The sequence below is a fragment of the Venturia canescens genome, chromosome 4 (genome assembly GCF_019457755.1).
Source record: "Venturia canescens isolate UGA chromosome 4, ASM1945775v1, whole genome shotgun sequence".
In the NCBI taxonomy this organism is placed as follows: Eukaryota; Metazoa; Arthropoda; class Insecta; order Hymenoptera; family Ichneumonidae; genus Venturia; species Venturia canescens.
Genome location: NC_057424.1, coordinates 6398112 through 6415395, shown reverse-complemented (window position 1 = coordinate 6415395; position 17284 = coordinate 6398112). Strand labels below are relative to the sequence as shown.

The window sequence follows — 17284 nt, the reverse complement described above, 5'->3', positions numbered from 1 at the left end:
TGTGTTCTTTGGCAAGAGTGTATGTTTTGTTAAAACCGTTGAAAAACTTTATTCCTTGTCTAATGTGTAAAAAAAGCATAAAAAATTATTTGTGAAGTAGGTCATGATTGAAAAAATCGATTTGCATTCAATGGTTACGACTAATATATTTTGTTTGACCACACGACATTTCTTATTTTTACAATTTTCGAATGGTTTCGGTGTTGACGAAAAACAATATAGTTTCTCACGAATTGGCATAAAGAGAATGCTCGTCACATCTGAGTCTGATCGCCTGCATGAGGTAAGGAATTTTCTGGGATGCTGAGAGATTGCCCCATATAACTGATCCGATCGGCACAACTGTGTATCCCGTGAAAGCTTCCAAACTTCTTATTTGTAATCGCCAGGTTCCCTTTATTCTTTGCGTATTTAACGAGTATGCGTGGTGAGAAAGATATAAAATGAGAATTCTGCAAAATAATAATTCACAATTTTGCCAATATTTTTGGTTTTTATTTTAAAAAATAAGAAAAGAAATGAGACGATGTTTTACTCACACTCGACTGTCAACGGGTGGTTTAATATCTTCTAACTGGATTGCCGGAAGTTCTTCGGTTTTTACGCCATCTCTATTTACTGCAACTGGGAAACCTCCTTTGCGCAACACCACAGCGTGATCTATCATACAAATAAATGTATATTCAAATTTAATAAGTTCAGTTTATTACGATTGGAGTGTTTGTGATTTTCTTAGATTAAATTAAATCGGGACTGAAAGATTTATTAAGCAATATTATTATTTGATTGGGTGTATTTTTTCTGTGATATCTCAATTCTCAACGGTTCGTGGTTTGAAATATGGTTTTGAAAGAAAGGACAAAATTAACGGATTACACTTCGAAGAGCGAGACACAAAATTTTTTGATTTTGCTCAATCCATCATTGAGCATTACATTCAATCTGAGTCTAGGCGTTGAAAATTATCTGCCTCAGAAGCAAAGACAAAATTTAATGAATTTTCGAAGACCCAAAAACTAGTAACTCTGTGAGAAATTATGAGATTTTTTCTCATGGGATGTATGGGAAAACAAACGTAAAATTTACATGGTTGGAATACATGAAAATACTAAAAATCGCACAACTCACCAATAACGTGACCAAGTTTCGTTCTGATATTGGAGATAACATAGGTTGAACCACCGACTGCAGCTTCAAGGGAAGAGAGGAGAGGAAAATCACCGAGAGGTTGGCTAAAATCAAACTCCGAAACGTCCGGGAATGGGCCAGAATATTGAGGATAAAGTGTTTTGACAACTTGGTACAAAAGTGAAATCCTTTTTTTTTCCCAAGGGCTAGGTGTGTTTGCGATGTAGGTTTCAAAAGTTTTTTTCAAAAGTTTCGGGCAGTATACGTCTAGCGCTAACAAATCAAGTGACAGCTTCGACAAGGGAAACGTGGACTCCTTTGCCTCGAGGATACGGTCACTCGTGATCGCTTCTTGCACGACGTCCCAGAAAATTGGTTTATAATCGGCCATTGCGAAGCCATCCACGAGATCGGCAATATTCACGGACGAGCAAGTCTCCAATAATTTTTGATTCTCGAAACACTTTCCTGCGATGAAATCCAAAAGTGATATTTGCACGTGACTGAGTTGTTTCACATACAAGAGAAGAGTTAACAAGTTTGTCAAACTCCAATCTTCAGATATTGCTCTCGACGCACATGCATCAATGAAACCTTCGTGATAAAAAAAAAGTTTTCTGAAAAATAACAAAAATCGTCAACAATAGATTTGTTTAGAGTTAATAAGATAAACTAATGTGCCTCAGGACTGATACTTCAGAATGTGAACCCAAATGCGTGACCAAAATTGAAGAACCAAAAACTAGAAACATTTTTCATCGAGTTCTCTTCTGATAGTTCATTATGTTGAAATTTGTGGATTTTTTTGTTCATATCATAGCACGTAATATCAAACCAGTAGCAATCAAGTTGAAGTTTTTGGGATTATAAAATAATGAAAGATCCATGAATTTTACTTGGAAAGCAGCAACAGCGAGAACAAACATGATTCTGAAAACTTTCTTACAGAGTATTCCAAGTGCGATAAGATTAATCGCACGAAATTTTGTCTTGTCTCCATCTTTATCATTGCTTAATAGGTTAATTCGAAAGCTAATTCTTCAATAGTCACTGATAGGGTAATAGTGTAGAACAAAAAATAAAATACTGTTCATCTTACCCTGATTTCACTTTCGATACAATTCTTGACAACAAATCCAACATTAAGTGTTCATGAATGTGCTTATTATTTTCAGTGAGTATGTCTTGTATGTACTTGAGGATTTCTGGTAATTCACTCGGATATTCGTTCAGTCTGCAAAGTCCCCACAGAATGGTATGAGCCAAATCAGGATCTATGAGTTCTTTGCGATCCATTAACGCGTGAATAATAATGTTGTAAGATTCCTCTTTTGCCGATTTTCTACTTAAATATGACAAAGCGTTTCTCATTTTAATGATATTGTCACGATCAAGTTCCGTAGCCAGCTTAGTTTCGTAGACAATTGGCACTGCTTCCATGAGTGCCATGACAAGTGGTGTTCTGCTGCATTTTTGTAATATGAAGTCAAAAAAGCTGAGTTCGTCAAGCCTCAATGTGTTCAGATTGCGGCGCAGCATTTGTAGAATCATTTGAACAATGATGCTCGTTGTGGGGACATTGAAATACATTAATGCTTTGAAAGCATTCAGGCATTGTGTGCCATCCAGGCTTCTCATTCTTTGTTTCAATAACTCACATAGAATTAGAAACCCTTCATTTTCATACATTTTTTCTGATTTATCTATGATTTTTGATGTATCCACCAATTTGTTAAATGCTATTATCACCTCTATCTCCGTCATGATGTTCTTATTCTTTTTTACTATGTAAAAAATTTGTTCAGGCGTTTTACTATCCTTCAATGATAATCGCAAAGATCTTGTAATTGATGCTGGAACTTCTTCTTTGCAGAGCATTGGCCTCGGTAAAACCAGTGATTCTGATTGGAAATTGTAGCAATGGTCAGTACTACTTCAATCTATTATCTACTATTAAATCCAAAATGTTCGCTTCAATTTGTCTGGTTTGGTAGGTTATAGCTAATCCATTAAGTTGTATTAAGCTTGGCTTAGGAAAATTGAGGGTTTGTATATTCATTAAATGAATTTATATTAGCATAACCAGACTCTATCATGTTCTAAGTGGTGAATTTACAGGTAAGGAAATAGTTTTTTTTATTTTGACATAATCCTTAATAAAATCATTATTATTCATAAGACAAAGATATGAATCTTTTAAAACCCTAAATCATGTGTAAATATGTGATGCAATCATTGCACATTGAATGAGTCGAAGGATATTTTTGACCACTTTACCTTTATCAAAGTTCGACAAACAATGCGCAGACATTCGAGAGAATTGTTTGGTCGCTGTGTAATTTGTCAATGTTCCCAAATTTCGCATTGCCATCGACATTCTTAATGAACTTTTCATTGTTTGAGCCATTTCGTTATTGATATATCGGTTTCTCTGGCTGAAACAAAAAGATACTAGTTATTCTATATTACATTGAAACGGTTGTTTTGGGAATGGCATCAATGACCCATCCAAAATTTGTAATGAGGCGATGGTAATTTGCGGTCATTGAAGCTAAATCGTTTACTCACTTTTATGAAAGTCTACGAAATTTCACACAACTAGCAAATATTTATTCACAATTAATTGAAGAGTAGTTAGCACCGCAAAAAGCTAGGTTATGAAAGGTCACGCGGAGGTTGTGTAACTTTAATTTCAATTTTTAATAATGCCATTTGCAGATATCAATGTAGTAACAAGCTTAATTTTTTTCATTTCCACTTTTACTATTCTTCATAGTAGCTAGAAAGTTTTTTTCGGGCAAATAACGAAAAAGTCAAGCGCATGGGTTTAAAAAATCTGTACAATGCGATAATAGCGCCAATAGCGCACACATGAAAAACCCCGTTTCTCCCCTCTCCTTTTGCCCGCCGGCGGCGGTGGCGGCGGCGGCCTTCGCCACCTGGTGAGCTCTTTATGGAAAAAATGTCAAAGCGTCAAAAGCGTTCTGACAGAAAAAAAAATAATGTGATATATTATTGTTATATAAATTTCCGAAACTGCGAATAATGCTAATTAACCATAAATAAAGTTATTTATTGTTGAAATAAAATCGTACGGATCTTCATTCGTCACACAAGGATCTTTGTGAGTTTTTAATAACGTTCAAAACTCACGTTTCCTTCCCAAATACCTTGAAGCTTGTGCTCAAACACTTTGTAAACATTGGACATTAATAAAGAGTTTGCAATTTTTGGGAAATAGAGCACATGTGTTTCCGTCGCGGTTACCACCTTGAAAATGTCCGTTACCGAGGAACGGATTCAAGAATTAGATCAGAGATTTCTCGAGTTCATGAGCAAAAATGACAACTGCGAAGCAGCCACCAAGGAAATATATGATGATCTTCTGGATGAAGTACTCATGGGTTTTGTTTTCGATGTCCACAGAACTATCAAAACTGGTAGTTCCGACGTCGAAGAAGGAATCCCTGACGATGAGTCTTACGCTATCGTAGGTAAGAAAACAATTGCACTTGCAGTTTCATTCAGAAATCATAATACATTATTGCAGTGTTATTTGAATTTTTTTTGCCTATGAATTTACTGATAGAACCTTTATTGTTTAACTGGAAATTGATAAAAATAATATTTACCCAAATGTGCCTCAAATTTCCATATATTTTTTCAAGAAAATTACAAGTTTATGTTTATTTATTCTTTTCAATATTTTCTTTATCTGAATGTTCAATTGATTTTTGTATTAGTATGTTCGGAAGATAAGAATATTAGTTTTTGCTTTCAAAATTTTTGTGTTACTTGAGCATAAAAAGTAGTTAATAAATTCATAAGTATTCAAGATAATTCAGCAGATTCTCTATTGTATTTGTCCATTTCTCGTTTCTATCCTATAAAACCACTTGCAATTACCAAGAAATCAAATACACTGTTTTTTGGATTATTTGTTCTCATGGATGCCTCTAATACCATTCAATGAAAATCAATGGGATTCATGGAAAAGCACTGAAGCTTGGGATTCAACTCCAAACTTGAAAAAACAAGTTTTGTCAGCAAAACTTGGTTTATTGAGAAGTTATTTTGAGAATAAATTTTCTTCTCATTCGGTATCAAATATCCCATTATTGTCAATGGATTGAGTAATGCCAAAATCTCTTTAATAGATAATTAAAAATGAAAAAAAATATGAATTTTTGATGTTTTGGTTAGTCGCAAAGGATTTTATGAAAAAACATCAAGTAATTACTTCGATACAGCAGATTAAATTGGTTCTATTTGGACATAGGTATTAAAAAGTCCTTTGATTATTCATTTGATTATTATTTTATTCAACATAAACATTGTTCAATCAATGATTGATAATTACAGATTCGCCGGGTCTGGATGTGTTCGGTCAGCATCCAGTGAAGAAATCGCAAGAATGCAATTGTCCAAATTGCGATAGAGGGGTAGCGGCATGCAGATTTGCAACGCATTTGGAGAAATGTATGGGAATGGGAAGGAATAGTTCAAGAATAGCATCTCGACGAATAGCCAACAGTACAAAGGATATGAGTAATTTTAGTGGTGTGATAAGCGACGACGATGATGATGTAGATTGGAGTTTGACTAACGACAAGCGGAAGCGTCGTAAGGACAGAAACGGTATAAAGCGTTCGAAGCAGCAAAAAAGTAGTCAAAGGAATGGTGATTCGGGGGTTGATCATGTGCAATCAAGCAACGAGAATTCACCCTCAAATTATGAGAATATGTCGATTGAGGATAAACGAACTTTATTGACTCAAATATGTGGCGTCATATCGGAGCATACGAAAAAATTGTGCACACGGTCAATGCGATGTCCACAACACACGGAGGACCAGCGAAAAGAGATGCGAGCGAATCTAGAAACATCAGAAATCGGTCGCAACAATCAAGACAATTTGCACGTCGATGTGGACGCATACGACGAAAGCGACGGACAAAATTTACGAGAAGCTCTTGCTCGCTGGGATCGCGATGGCTCGAATCACTCGAGCCCAGCTGATTCTACATCAACGACTTCAACGTCTTCCCTCAGTCGCAAACGCGATAGCAAATCCAAGGGAAAAGGAAAAGCCTCCAGAAGAGATCGCGGCTCTCCAATCTCTCAGGGCGATTGATCTATTTCTCGTTTTTTCTTTTCTTTTTTTTAACTCTATGTTCTAATTTATTTAATGCTTAGCCATTTAAACGTTTGTGACGCGAGAATATTATGTTGTATAATTATTCGTAATGTTTCTATGCGCATTGTGTACAAGTGGCCGCGATTGTCAAGACGTCATTTATCGCTAGGATATTATTTGTTGGTAATAAATTGTCGACTGTATCATAATTTCAATGGCTCACATTTTCTACTCTCAACGAATCTGAGATTTTTGCCCTGAAGTTTTTCATACATTAACCACTTTCATGGTTATTTTTATTGATTTTTCAAAGCGATTTATCTGATTTTATTTGATTACTAATAATTGCTCGACGATTCTCTTTTTCTTTTCAGCAATAAAAGTCCATACAAAAGAGACAATAAAGGTTTTTTTTGAAATTATAGACATGAAGATTGTCTACTTTTCTTGAGAAGGAAAGTTAAAAGAACGTAAAAAAACACGGAATAATCGTTAAACTTGTAGCTCAATAGATGGGGCCTTCGTGATTTTTAGTATTTATAAGAGAGCGCCATTATTTTGACGATTTATTCTGATGTACAAGTTTCCGGTGAGAATTGGCAACGTTGCAAAAGCTCCACCGGGTACGGAGAGAAAGGACCAATGAAAAAAACGGACGTATCATGGGCGCGCAACGAAACTTGCTACGAGAAATCTAATTGGTAGAATCGTTAGTGTTGGTTCACAGCACGTGCGAGCGGTGCGAGCACCGTTGTTCCTCGACCGCACCGCATGAAAAAAATCTTCAAAAAGTCCCCTCTCAAAATTTTGTTCTGACACACACACACATACACACACACAACCACTTATATTCATTTATGAGAGAAAAGAGAGAGAGAGAGGAAGAGAGACCGAGAACGCGAGAAGAGAGGAACGAAACGAGTGGACTGTTGCGCGCGCGGCGTCTCGAAGCTCAACTGAAAAAGCTAGGCAGGGGCTCATCTCTCACATCGGGCCAAGCCACGCTTACTGTACACGGGCTCGGTCAACGAGACACATAATATCGTAACGAAAAAGTAAATCCATTAATATCGTCTCAATCGTCATGGCGGAAGAATATCTTTACGGTAAATATAAAGCTCTTTCGTATGCGGTTTACGAACGTAACATTATTTACGTTATTTTCCCTTTACTTACATCACGGTGTTGAAGAAAAAGTGTTAACGCGAAACGCACCTACCATTGGGGGGGAAAATAACACGGGACGCCGGCAGGTCGGCCATTGTGAGAATGTGTTAAATACGTGATATTTTTTAAATTTTCGAAACGGTCTTCTTGATGATACCAAATCGCGATCATTTTCACCAACAAATAATGAAGCCTATACTTTTTTTCCTTCCTCTTGCGCATCATCAATTCTCCTTTCATGACGTACTGTACGAGGAAAAAAATTCGCGCCATTAAGTCGTCGCGGACATCTCTAGAAAAACGTGATAAAAACAAGTTATTCAGCTCGTGTTAATCCGTGGGTTTTGTGTATTTCAAGGAATTACTCTTCAGGGAACAAATGCCGTCGAAGTATGGGATCCTGAAAGAAAAAATGATTCTGGTGACTGTGCGAATCAACACTTCGGAGTTGACCAAAAACTCCTTATTAAAATGGTAAGTCATTCGGTAATTCTACTTTTTTTTCCTAAGAAAATTGGAAAAAAAAATTAACTTTCTCACGAATGCAACAATCTACGAATTCGTTTTAGAACCCGAGATTCTATTCCCATGTTCTGTCGTGTTCTTGTCATTCGATGTTTCTCGTAATTTCTTCTCGCCCCTTTTTTTTTATTGGTAGATTTGCCAGCAAATTTGCCATGTTTGGGATGCCATCTAGTTCGAATATGAGAGTTAAATTCTTATATATTTCGCATTAACCTAACCTGAACATAATTCACCGGTATTTTCCGGCCGCCCCCCTCGTTCTACGCTTTCGCTATCAGTCTTTGTGCCTCTTTATTTTGTGTCCCTTCTCGTTTCTTTAACGACTCGCCTTCAAACATCCATCTTTGCGCGCCAATTACGAACAACATGATTCTTCACTATTCCTTTTCGTCGTCGGGAATCTTTGAATTGTAAATAAATTACCGAAAACGGTTGAATTTGGAAAATTACATTTTTGTGAATAATGAATCGAAAAAATATCGTGAATAGGCGCAACATAATCACGCCAAAACAGAAGCACTTATTGTATTACTCCCTGTAAGCTCTGATTTCATATTTTACCGTGACTCCTCCTCTCCCCACCCCTAAATAGTCGAGAACACCCCTTGGGTATTTTTTTCTATGGGCCAAAAGGGGAGGGAGTAACCCTAACGGAAATCGGCTATAAAGGTCCGTGGCAAGAGGGGAATGCTTCAAAGTTGATGTAAACGATTTTTTTGGTAATATTCTTTTTTTTTTCGATTTTATTTCTTCGCCGTTTTAAGTGTTGAAGACTCGTTAATTTTATAATTGATCATACTGTGGCGCAGCCATATATTTTACACAAAATAATTATTATGAGTTTAGAAATGTGAAATTGGCTCATACTAGCGACAGAGGAACTTGTTACCGATTGAACTTATGAAAACACTCGGCTGCCTTTTTTATTTATTCTTCGGCAGAATCGCTACAATAAAAATGTTGCTCAAAATGATTCGATGTGTAACGAACTTCAATGTTTTTGTTGATTCTAAACTTGAATTAACGTTGAATTTGTTTTATAGGCACTTTTGGGACCAGAAGCCAAACCAGGCGAGCTCAATGTTCTACAGGTAGAAGCAATGGGACTTAAGGGTCTCATAAAGTGTCCTATTGCCCTCCTTGAAGTTGGCAGAACGGTTCAAATTATCCTGGATCTTAGTTTTCCGGATCCTCCGGTAACTTTTACCCTTATCAAGGGTAGCGGACCAGTTCATATAGTAGGACACAATCTTCTTGGTAAGAATATTTTCAAATCATTATTTGTTAATGACGCTGAAGTTCGCACCGTTGGAGTCCAACGAAATGATCTGAAAAACCCTCCAATAATTCCAGTAATTCTCCAATTTCGTTCCGTCCTGAATTAGCAATTCATAGTTTTTCAGCATGCACCAATACTTCGTGAAATAAAAAATTGGTGAACTGCAAATGTTTTTTTCGTTCATTTCGTTGGACTCGAACGTTGCAAACTTCGGCGTTGTTATTTGCTAGTGAATTAATGTTAAAAAAACGTACAAAAAGTTTTCGAAATAGTCTAGTTTATGATAAATTCTTTGCACTAGACTGTTTATTGAAAGTTGATCTGTGACTATTACGATAACAATAAAATTTTATGCATTTTAATTTGCAGGAACACACATGGAAGAATTTGAAGACTTAGAGGACGAAATGGAAGAGGAGAACATAGACGATGAGGATGATGAGAAGGTATGAATGTTTTATTTTTCTGCTTTCTGCCCCTTTGATCTTTTCATCTTTCTGCCCTTCTGATCTCGGTTTGATTTTGCAATCGAATTTTAATGAAAAAAAAATTTATGCAAAAGATCGTTGGGTAACTGTCAAGTTGAATTTTTCGTGGTATCTCCGTGATTAAAGTTTGCATGGTAAAGTGCAAATTACTTTCACTTTTGTTTTCAAAGTAATTCAGAAAAAAAAACGAAAAAATTCCGTTACGTACGAATGATACAAATTTCCAGATAGTTATTTTTTTTTCGCTCTGTGTTTAACAAAGATTTTCCATTGCTTTCTCGTGTGTAAAATTAGAAATGAATATTTCCAGGCACCCCAAAAGAAACGAAAATCAACCGCGGACGTTAAAAAAAATGGCGCCAAACGTGCCAAGATGGACGAAGCAGTAGACAAATAATGCGTTAGATAAAAAAAAATATATCAAAAAAATGATAAAAAACGAGATAACAGCGTTAATAAGCATAGCATAAGTTCTACGTCCGAATTATTCGAGTCGGTCTCATACTCTAATACTTTTTATACTGCAACGAAGTGGTGAATTTTCGGTTTCTCATGAATAAACAAACGAATAATAATAAAAATAATGAAAAACAAATAATATTGTAACTTGATTTGTGTTTTAATTTTTCATTTGTTAACTTGTTTTCGGTGAAATAAACTATTTTGATTATCGTAAAGAAGCATTTTTCGTTTTCTCTTTTACTCTTTTTTTGTTATTCAATATGCACACTTCACGCTTCCTTACGCTCCATCTTGGCACGCTTTTCAATATAAACAATAATGTCGATTAACGTATCTTCGAATCAGTTTTGAAAGACATGAATTTCGTATATAGACAAGAAGCGTTTTATTACAAGAGCGAATCCTAGCAGTTGTCTCGAATCGAATCTGACCCAAAATTGCATTTTGCCTCTCGTACGGGGAGACTGATCGAACAATCCTCGAAGATATTTTAAGGAGAAAAAAAAAGGAAAAACGAGCAAGGTGTGTGTGTGTGTGATGTGTGTAAAAAAACGAAAACCTTATTTGCGGTACAGGATCCTGAGGACGAAGACGACGAGGACGACGAACCTAAGAAGAAGAACGCAAAAATGGCGGTCGCGGCCAAAAATAAAAACCAGGCTAACAAGAACAAGAAAAAATAAACTCGAACTTCAAGCGACAGCAAAAAACGACATCAACAAGAAAAACACAAAAAACTCAACCAATCTTAGGCTAGGCTACTAAGCGTAAGTCCATCTCTATCATCCGCAACTGGGCGAATCAGGAAAAAGCGTTTTTCAACCAATTAAGAAAAAATATAAAAGAAATGGAAGTGTAAAAGTTCGGCAAATCGCCACTGCATCTCTCGCGTTTCGATGTTCGAAAACGCGCAAATCTAATGCAATTTACGAGTAGATTTATTTTTTAAAAAATCGTCAACCACGAGTGTCTCCGTTGACAGGATTCACGGAAAAAGTAAACAAAATGTGCGACATCCTGACTTAACGTTTTACCGGCGTGGAATTTGAGAAAAAAACCGCTGTTGCGCTCCTTTTCTTCAGTGTTTTTTGTTTGTTTGTTTTTTTTTTTATGTATTTTTTTTACCTTTGACACCGGGTATTTTCCTCAAACTCCGTCTTCCATTCGTCGTCCAAATCATTATTTTCAAGGCTGTATGACTAAATAAACGTCAAGAGAAAAGAGAACACGAGAATGTTTTTGGAAAAAACGATCCTTTTGTTTATCTTCTCGGTGGTTAAAATCAGTTTTCTTTTTCAATCTTCGGCGCCCAAACATCTTCGTGGGTCGCGCGCTTTTCACCGGGGAACGAACGACTGTGAGAATATCATGCGAGTATTTTTTCGAAAACAAATAACTTTCTATCGACGGCCGATGAAAATTCTATCGCAAAAAAGAAAAAAACGATTGAGAGAATTGGAAGATAATAAAAACGAGGAAAAAAAAACAACAATAATTATACTCACATGTCATTTATCGACATTCATTCCACTTTGATGGACGATAACCGACGAGAGGGTTCAGTGGTGTACAAACAAACAATTACATGCGTTTGACATTTTCTTTCTGTCAACATGAAATGTCATGCCATGCTAAGGAAACGTCACTCTTTGACGTCGACTAAGAGTAATAATGAAAATTAAAATGTCCCGACCCATCGACAGTAGTCCGTACACCTTTTTGTACATATACGATACAATAAAACATTTCACACTAATTCGACCACGTTTCTTACTTTTTTTTTCAATGCAATTGAACCTCATATATCCGATATTTGGATCTTTTCTTCTTGAGGTGAAAGGAAAAAAAGTTAAATAATTTGTGCTCCCCTGAGCTGCAGATCGCAAGAGGAATCTTTCGCAGTTTTTTAGCAATTGAAAATCGAACGAATCTCGAGCAAAATCGTGAGATATGTGGCACAGTACTTTTATCACATCCTTCGGAATGTCGTGGAATAAAGATTGAAGAAACACCAGTAATGAAAGCTGACGAATAAAAAATTCCAATAAGTATCATTATGCGTTTGTGTAAAAGCATCGTTCAAATAAAAAAATAAAACATTTCAATTGAATAATTCGAAATTTTTTTTATACAGACAAAAATGAATGGTACTCAAAACGTATTATGTTTATCAGTATTTTATGATGGTTTATAAATAGGTAAAAAGCAGCTTCACTATGGGGATGAATTGTCTTTTGTATGAACAGGTTAATTCTTTTCCATCTTTTTCGAGGTTAATTTTTACCAAGGAACTTTTCTTTTGTTCTCGATCCGCGCGTATTCATTGGTCCAATAGGAAATGTTTATTTCCGGAAGTGTGACGGATGACAGAAAATTGGGCGTTTTTGGTTATACCACGACAAGTCGTGTTAACGTCTCGTAAAATATGATTGTTTTTTTCATCAAGAAGATTTGATTTCCATGATCCTCGTACATCAAGTTCAATGTGGTGTCAGTGAGGAGGGTGAATTGGCTGGAAGTAGATTTGGTATTGGACGATAAGAAAAAACACCCACAAAATTTGGGAATCATTTATGTACTTGAATTTCGATTCGAAATCGGGGTGAGTTTTGAATCACATTTAAACTTGAAAATTTTATGGCGCCTCATCGCTATTCGGCGAACATTGAAAATTTTTAAAGAATAATAATGATCATCGAAAAAATAGAAAATTCTCAAAGTCTTCGAAAAACTCGGAGGAAGCGATTTGCGGATCTTCCAGTCGGAAAAATGATATGCAGAGAGGAGGCGACCTTGCACGAAATCTTGGAGACAACACCGATCAAACAAGTTTCATTGGATCATCGGAATGTCATACTTTGGACGATGTGACGGATCTTCAACGGCAGGTACAAGAAAAAAATGTGATTGTCACAGAGTTGAGGTAAAGGGAGAAAAAAATCGTTCTCGAAAAAGCATTTCCAAAGCGGAGGATATAAATCCGTTATTTTTGTGGCAGCAATTTTTTTTTCACATTCACTTTCATGAAAAGTGGACAGAGGAATCCTTCCTACGATCACATAGCGAATCATATTAAATAATGAAAATGATAAACGATTAAAAAGAGATATTTATGTCCAAGATAGCGGAACTGAACGAAACGATTGGCGACTTGAAGAATGCGGTTCGCAACAAAGACATCAATCTTGGCAACATTCAACGAGACAATGAGCGGCTAGCTTCGGAATTGAAGAAGCAACAACGATGCAATCGAAATCTGAAGCGTAGGCGTATCAAAATAAAATAGAGCATAAAGAAAAACAGCACAACGACGATAATATAATTCGAGATTTCATTCTAGAACAGCTCGACGACGAGAGATTCTTCTATCAGCGGGAGAAAGAACACTTTTGTCAAGAGTTACAAACTAACAGAAGCAAGTGTCAAGGAAGTACAACGAAATTTCAACAACAACAGAAACGAGAATTTGAGCAATTGCTCGAGAGCCTGGAAGACGAGAACAAGGAATTGAGGAATGAAATTTTGGAGAAGAACGAAGTTACATATAATCTTTGCATTAAATTCTTACGTATGAAGGACTCCCGCGATTTGCTCAGGCAAAAGCTCGATCGTTTGCTTCAGGAACATCTACAAGTCATGGCAGAAATGATGGAGAAACTTGACGAGGCTAGAGAAGAACTCAACATCATCGTTTCGGAAAAGTTTCAGGAACCATTGCCCATTAGCAAAGCTAAGTTTCTGCAGGTACTATCGTTCGATATTCACTAATCGATCTGCAAAAGAAAAATCATAAATCATTTACTACCCTAGTAGCACATTTCAAAAGTGTGCCAAAAAGTTACCTTAATGGTATACAAATGTCCGCCAAAAAGTTATCCGAAAGTTAACAGTTGTCTGAAAGTTACCTTTCGGACACTTTTGAAATGTGCTACTAGGGTAGTAACAATAATTAAATAAAGGAGGCTCAAAACTTGAATCGTTGATCGATTCGATTTGCAAGTCTTCGAGACAGTACATGCACTCAAATGAAACGACTCATTGCATTTTTTAAAATGAAAATCACTAAAAGAATTTTCCAACTTTTCCTTTATCGAAAAAACGTCTGTGGCAATTGAGTTTCGTTCAAAATTTTTGTATGATTAACTTTTGAAAAACTCATGGATCCGTTCGCTTCATATCTATCGTGCATCATTGAATCTTTCTTTGGGACTCGGAGCTTGTTTTGTTTTTTTAACCAAATTAGTTTTTTTCCGTCAAAACTCGATAATTGGATAATTTGTTCCAAAAAACAGAGAAATTTTGTTCCAGAGAAAGCTTATTTGTCTTTCAATAATTCGGCATTGCATAAAAATTTGTGAAATCGGAAAGAATGCACAAAAAATGTGAATTGAAAGCGTCTTCGGCGTATGTGCTTTTTTGGAAGTGGAGTTCAGTCGAAATTGCCTTAGCGCGAGCGAGAGAGAGAGAATGCTGAAAAAATGTTGAATGTGAAATTTTTCCACTTCATATCCTTGAGATTTAAAGAAAGTCATTGTTATTTTGGATCAATTTAGAGAATAAATTTTTTTCGCAATAAATCAAGGAGAGTCGCCCGAGTAAATAATATTTGTTTTGACATGAGAAATGAACGTGTTTTCAGATTGTTCAGAGGAACAGTAAATTGGTCTACGAGAATGCAGAGTTAAAATTGCACGTGCAACAATTAACGCAAAACATTGAGAGATTGAAGAGTGAAGCACAAAAAACAAAAACGTTGAACGTCGATGCTAGGACTATTGAAAAACTGGCGGAGTGTGCTCGGAGGAGGAGGAGCGAAGAGGCCACAAAAATATGTTCGAGACTGTGAGTTTGATTTTTTTTTTAAATAATTTTTCAATAAGGAAAATAAAATACCCAAACAAGAAAGAGTCGAAATGGAAAAATGTAATGCCTTGCAGACCCGGTCCAAATAGAAATAAATCGCCTCCGATGGACAAGTCGAGTGCAATGAATTCTCCGGTGATCCATAAATCGAGCCAAGTCAAAGTCGTTTCTTCCTTGAAATCGAAAAATCGTAGCAAATTAACGATCACCAAGGGTGGAAATAATGAAGAACCGAAGCACCCGATCGACCTTCACCCGAAAGCGATACAAAGTGCTCCGGGAGTGGTGCAAACGTCGGTTTTTCGGCAAGTACAATTTTTTGAGACTCCGACCAACTGCACCGATGGCTCGGAACGCAGTTTGGATTTTCGTGACGCTGGTACGAACACCTGAGTTCGAGTCTCGAGGGTCTTGGATCGAATTGTCACAACGCAGAGTCCACTCTCGACAAGATAATGAAAATTTAAATGGACTTGGAGCAGAGCTCGTAGGAACAGAGAAATATCGGGTCTCGCTATTGAGACTCAGAAAGTGTATGATAAGTAGCGAATAATCGAGAAGAATTAATACATCATGTTTTATCCTATTTAAAGTGTCGAAAAAAGTCACCGAATTTTTTCATTCCTCGTTTGTAATTTCTCTACGATTTTCGAAGAATTATTTTTTCGTGTCAAAGTACATTTTAATAATGTTTTTCACTGCGAGAAAATTCTCTCTTTTCGAATTTCTCTGTCGGATCGACCATCTTTAGAACACGTTCGTAAAAAAGTTTCGTTCTTTTCGGCTGGGGTAACTTGGTCGATACGAGAGAGAAATAACGGAGAGCATTTCTCACAGATGTCGTCATCGAACGACATCGAAGAGCCTTTCCATGTCACCGCACTTATTTCCTAATGACCAATTAGCAACGAGAATTTCATTACACGCTGTATAATTTCTTTTTTATATCACTATATTTTCGAGCACTTTATAGGAAGGATCGTAATACTAGTGAATTTCTCGTAATCGAATTTCAATGATTGATTTCTGAAATGTGATGATAAAGACAGAACGAACATTTTTCAAAATCTAATTTAACATTGAATTGAATACGGCGAAAAAGTGAATTTTTAAGTTTCATTTTGTTTCTCATTTTTCTCTGCATTGTCATTAATGTGTAAAAATCTCTTGACCCCGAAAGGGGTGTTGTAAGCAGTTCGAAGAAGAAGATAAAATAGGAATGAACGAATCCAGCATAAAAGTTGGTCAATGCGTTGGAGGGGTTGACACCGAGAATTACCATATCGCTCGTCGGATCTGAGCAGCGAGGATCGCAAGACGAGAAAATGAAAATGAAAAAAGTTGCAATTCCAAACGATAATCGTATTAATTAACATCGAGAATTGATAAGATCAGGCATTGTGTAATCCTCGACGATTAATTCCCGATCAATTAATTGTGCCGATAATTAGATATCTATCTGGGTGTAGAGAACGAAAGGGAGAGAGAAAGAGTCGAGCCAGAGTTGTACAGCGCGGCTCGTGATTATAAATTGTCCGATTATCGTAACGAGCGAGGCAAAACTCGTGTAACGAAGAGGCCGAAGATAAAATATGCCGATAAATATAGAATTTTGAGTTTGACCCTGGCTCCTTCGTTGTTTATTATCATTGAAATTTTCTCTTCTTTTGTGTCACATCATTTGGTACGGCCATTATACACGAAGTTTTCGCACTTTGTGCTTCAAAACTTCATTAACGAAGGGAACAGCGATTGCTCGTGTGTTACGAACAGGATGGACGGAAAGGACGCGCCTTCGGAGTGTCTACATCGCCCAAATCTTCACATATCTTCGGATAAGTGTGTTTATGTGTTTATATGTATAGCTATAACATAAATATATGTATCGTATATATTAATATATACATTTATAGTGAAGTGGTGTACAGAGAAGAGAAGAAGACCGAAGTAGAAGTGTATATATATAATATAAAAAGAGACTGAGCCGGTTCGGCAAGCGAAGTCGGGTTTTAACGATCGGTCATTAAGCCGCGAAGAAAATTGAGACGTCCGACGCTCTCTCTCTCTCTCTCTCTCTCTCTCTCTCTCTCTCTCTCTCTTTCTCCTCCCTGCGTACCTTTTCTGTGACTCGTCCTTTGGACCGTTTTCAGTCTTACATCCCCAATCGAGAGCGAGGGCTTGTAAGGTGCAGCTCGGTATTTTTTCCGCGCTTCTTTTTTTAAGTACATTTTTAT

General features: G+C 36.6%; 4 protein-coding genes across 5 annotated transcripts; 3 read left to right on the top strand and 1 right to left on the bottom strand.

Annotated features, from left to right (window-relative positions):
• Positions 1 to 120: 120 nt before the first annotated feature.
• On the bottom strand, positions 121 to 4000 carry LOC122410277 (uncharacterized). The gene is made up of 6 exons (XM_043418421.1): positions 3697 to 4000; positions 3406 to 3563; positions 2228 to 3029; positions 1129 to 1745; positions 540 to 660; positions 121 to 452 (listed from the first exon to the last, which is right to left on the bottom strand). The coding sequence occupies exons 2-6, from the start codon at positions 3533 to 3535 to the stop codon at positions 227 to 229; spliced, it is 1896 nt and encodes a 631-aa protein (XP_043274356.1). The 5' UTR covers positions 3536 to 3563; positions 3697 to 4000; the 3' UTR covers positions 121 to 226.
• A 92-nt stretch (positions 4001 to 4092) lies between these two features.
• Positions 4093 to 6475, top strand: Sgf11 (SAGA associated factor 11kDa). Its single transcript, XM_043418422.1, has 3 exons — positions 4093 to 4252; positions 4370 to 4622; positions 5491 to 6475. The coding sequence occupies exons 2-3, from the start codon at positions 4406 to 4408 to the stop codon at positions 6261 to 6263; spliced, it is 990 nt and encodes a 329-aa protein (XP_043274357.1). The 5' UTR covers positions 4093 to 4252; positions 4370 to 4405; the 3' UTR covers positions 6264 to 6475.
• Positions 6476 to 7177: 702 nt separating this feature from the next.
• On the top strand, positions 7178 to 11943 carry LOC122410281 (nucleoplasmin-like protein). Of its 2 annotated transcripts, none has more exons than XM_043418427.1 (5): positions 7178 to 7372; positions 7792 to 7907; positions 9002 to 9215; positions 9607 to 9683; positions 10036 to 10405. In XM_043418427.1, exons 1-5 carry the CDS (start codon positions 7351 to 7353, stop codon positions 10120 to 10122), a joined length of 516 nt encoding a protein of 171 aa, XP_043274362.1. In that variant the 5' UTR covers positions 7178 to 7350; the 3' UTR covers positions 10123 to 10405. The 2 variants fall into 2 exon arrangements, with proteins under 2 accessions (XP_043274362.1, XP_043274361.1); XM_043418426.1 differs by lacking the exon at positions 10036 to 10405 and adding an exon at positions 10763 to 11943 and having other exon boundaries at positions 7183 to 7372.
• A 1207-nt stretch (positions 11944 to 13150) lies between these two features.
• Positions 13151 to 16668, top strand: LOC122409046 (cytadherence high molecular weight protein 2-like). Its single transcript, XM_043416263.1, has 4 exons — positions 13151 to 13450; positions 13528 to 13931; positions 14827 to 15029; positions 15125 to 16668. Exons 1-4 carry the CDS (start codon positions 13300 to 13302, stop codon positions 15441 to 15443), a joined length of 1077 nt encoding a protein of 358 aa, XP_043272198.1. The 5' UTR covers positions 13151 to 13299; the 3' UTR covers positions 15444 to 16668.
• Positions 16669 to 17284: the final 616 nt, after the last annotated feature.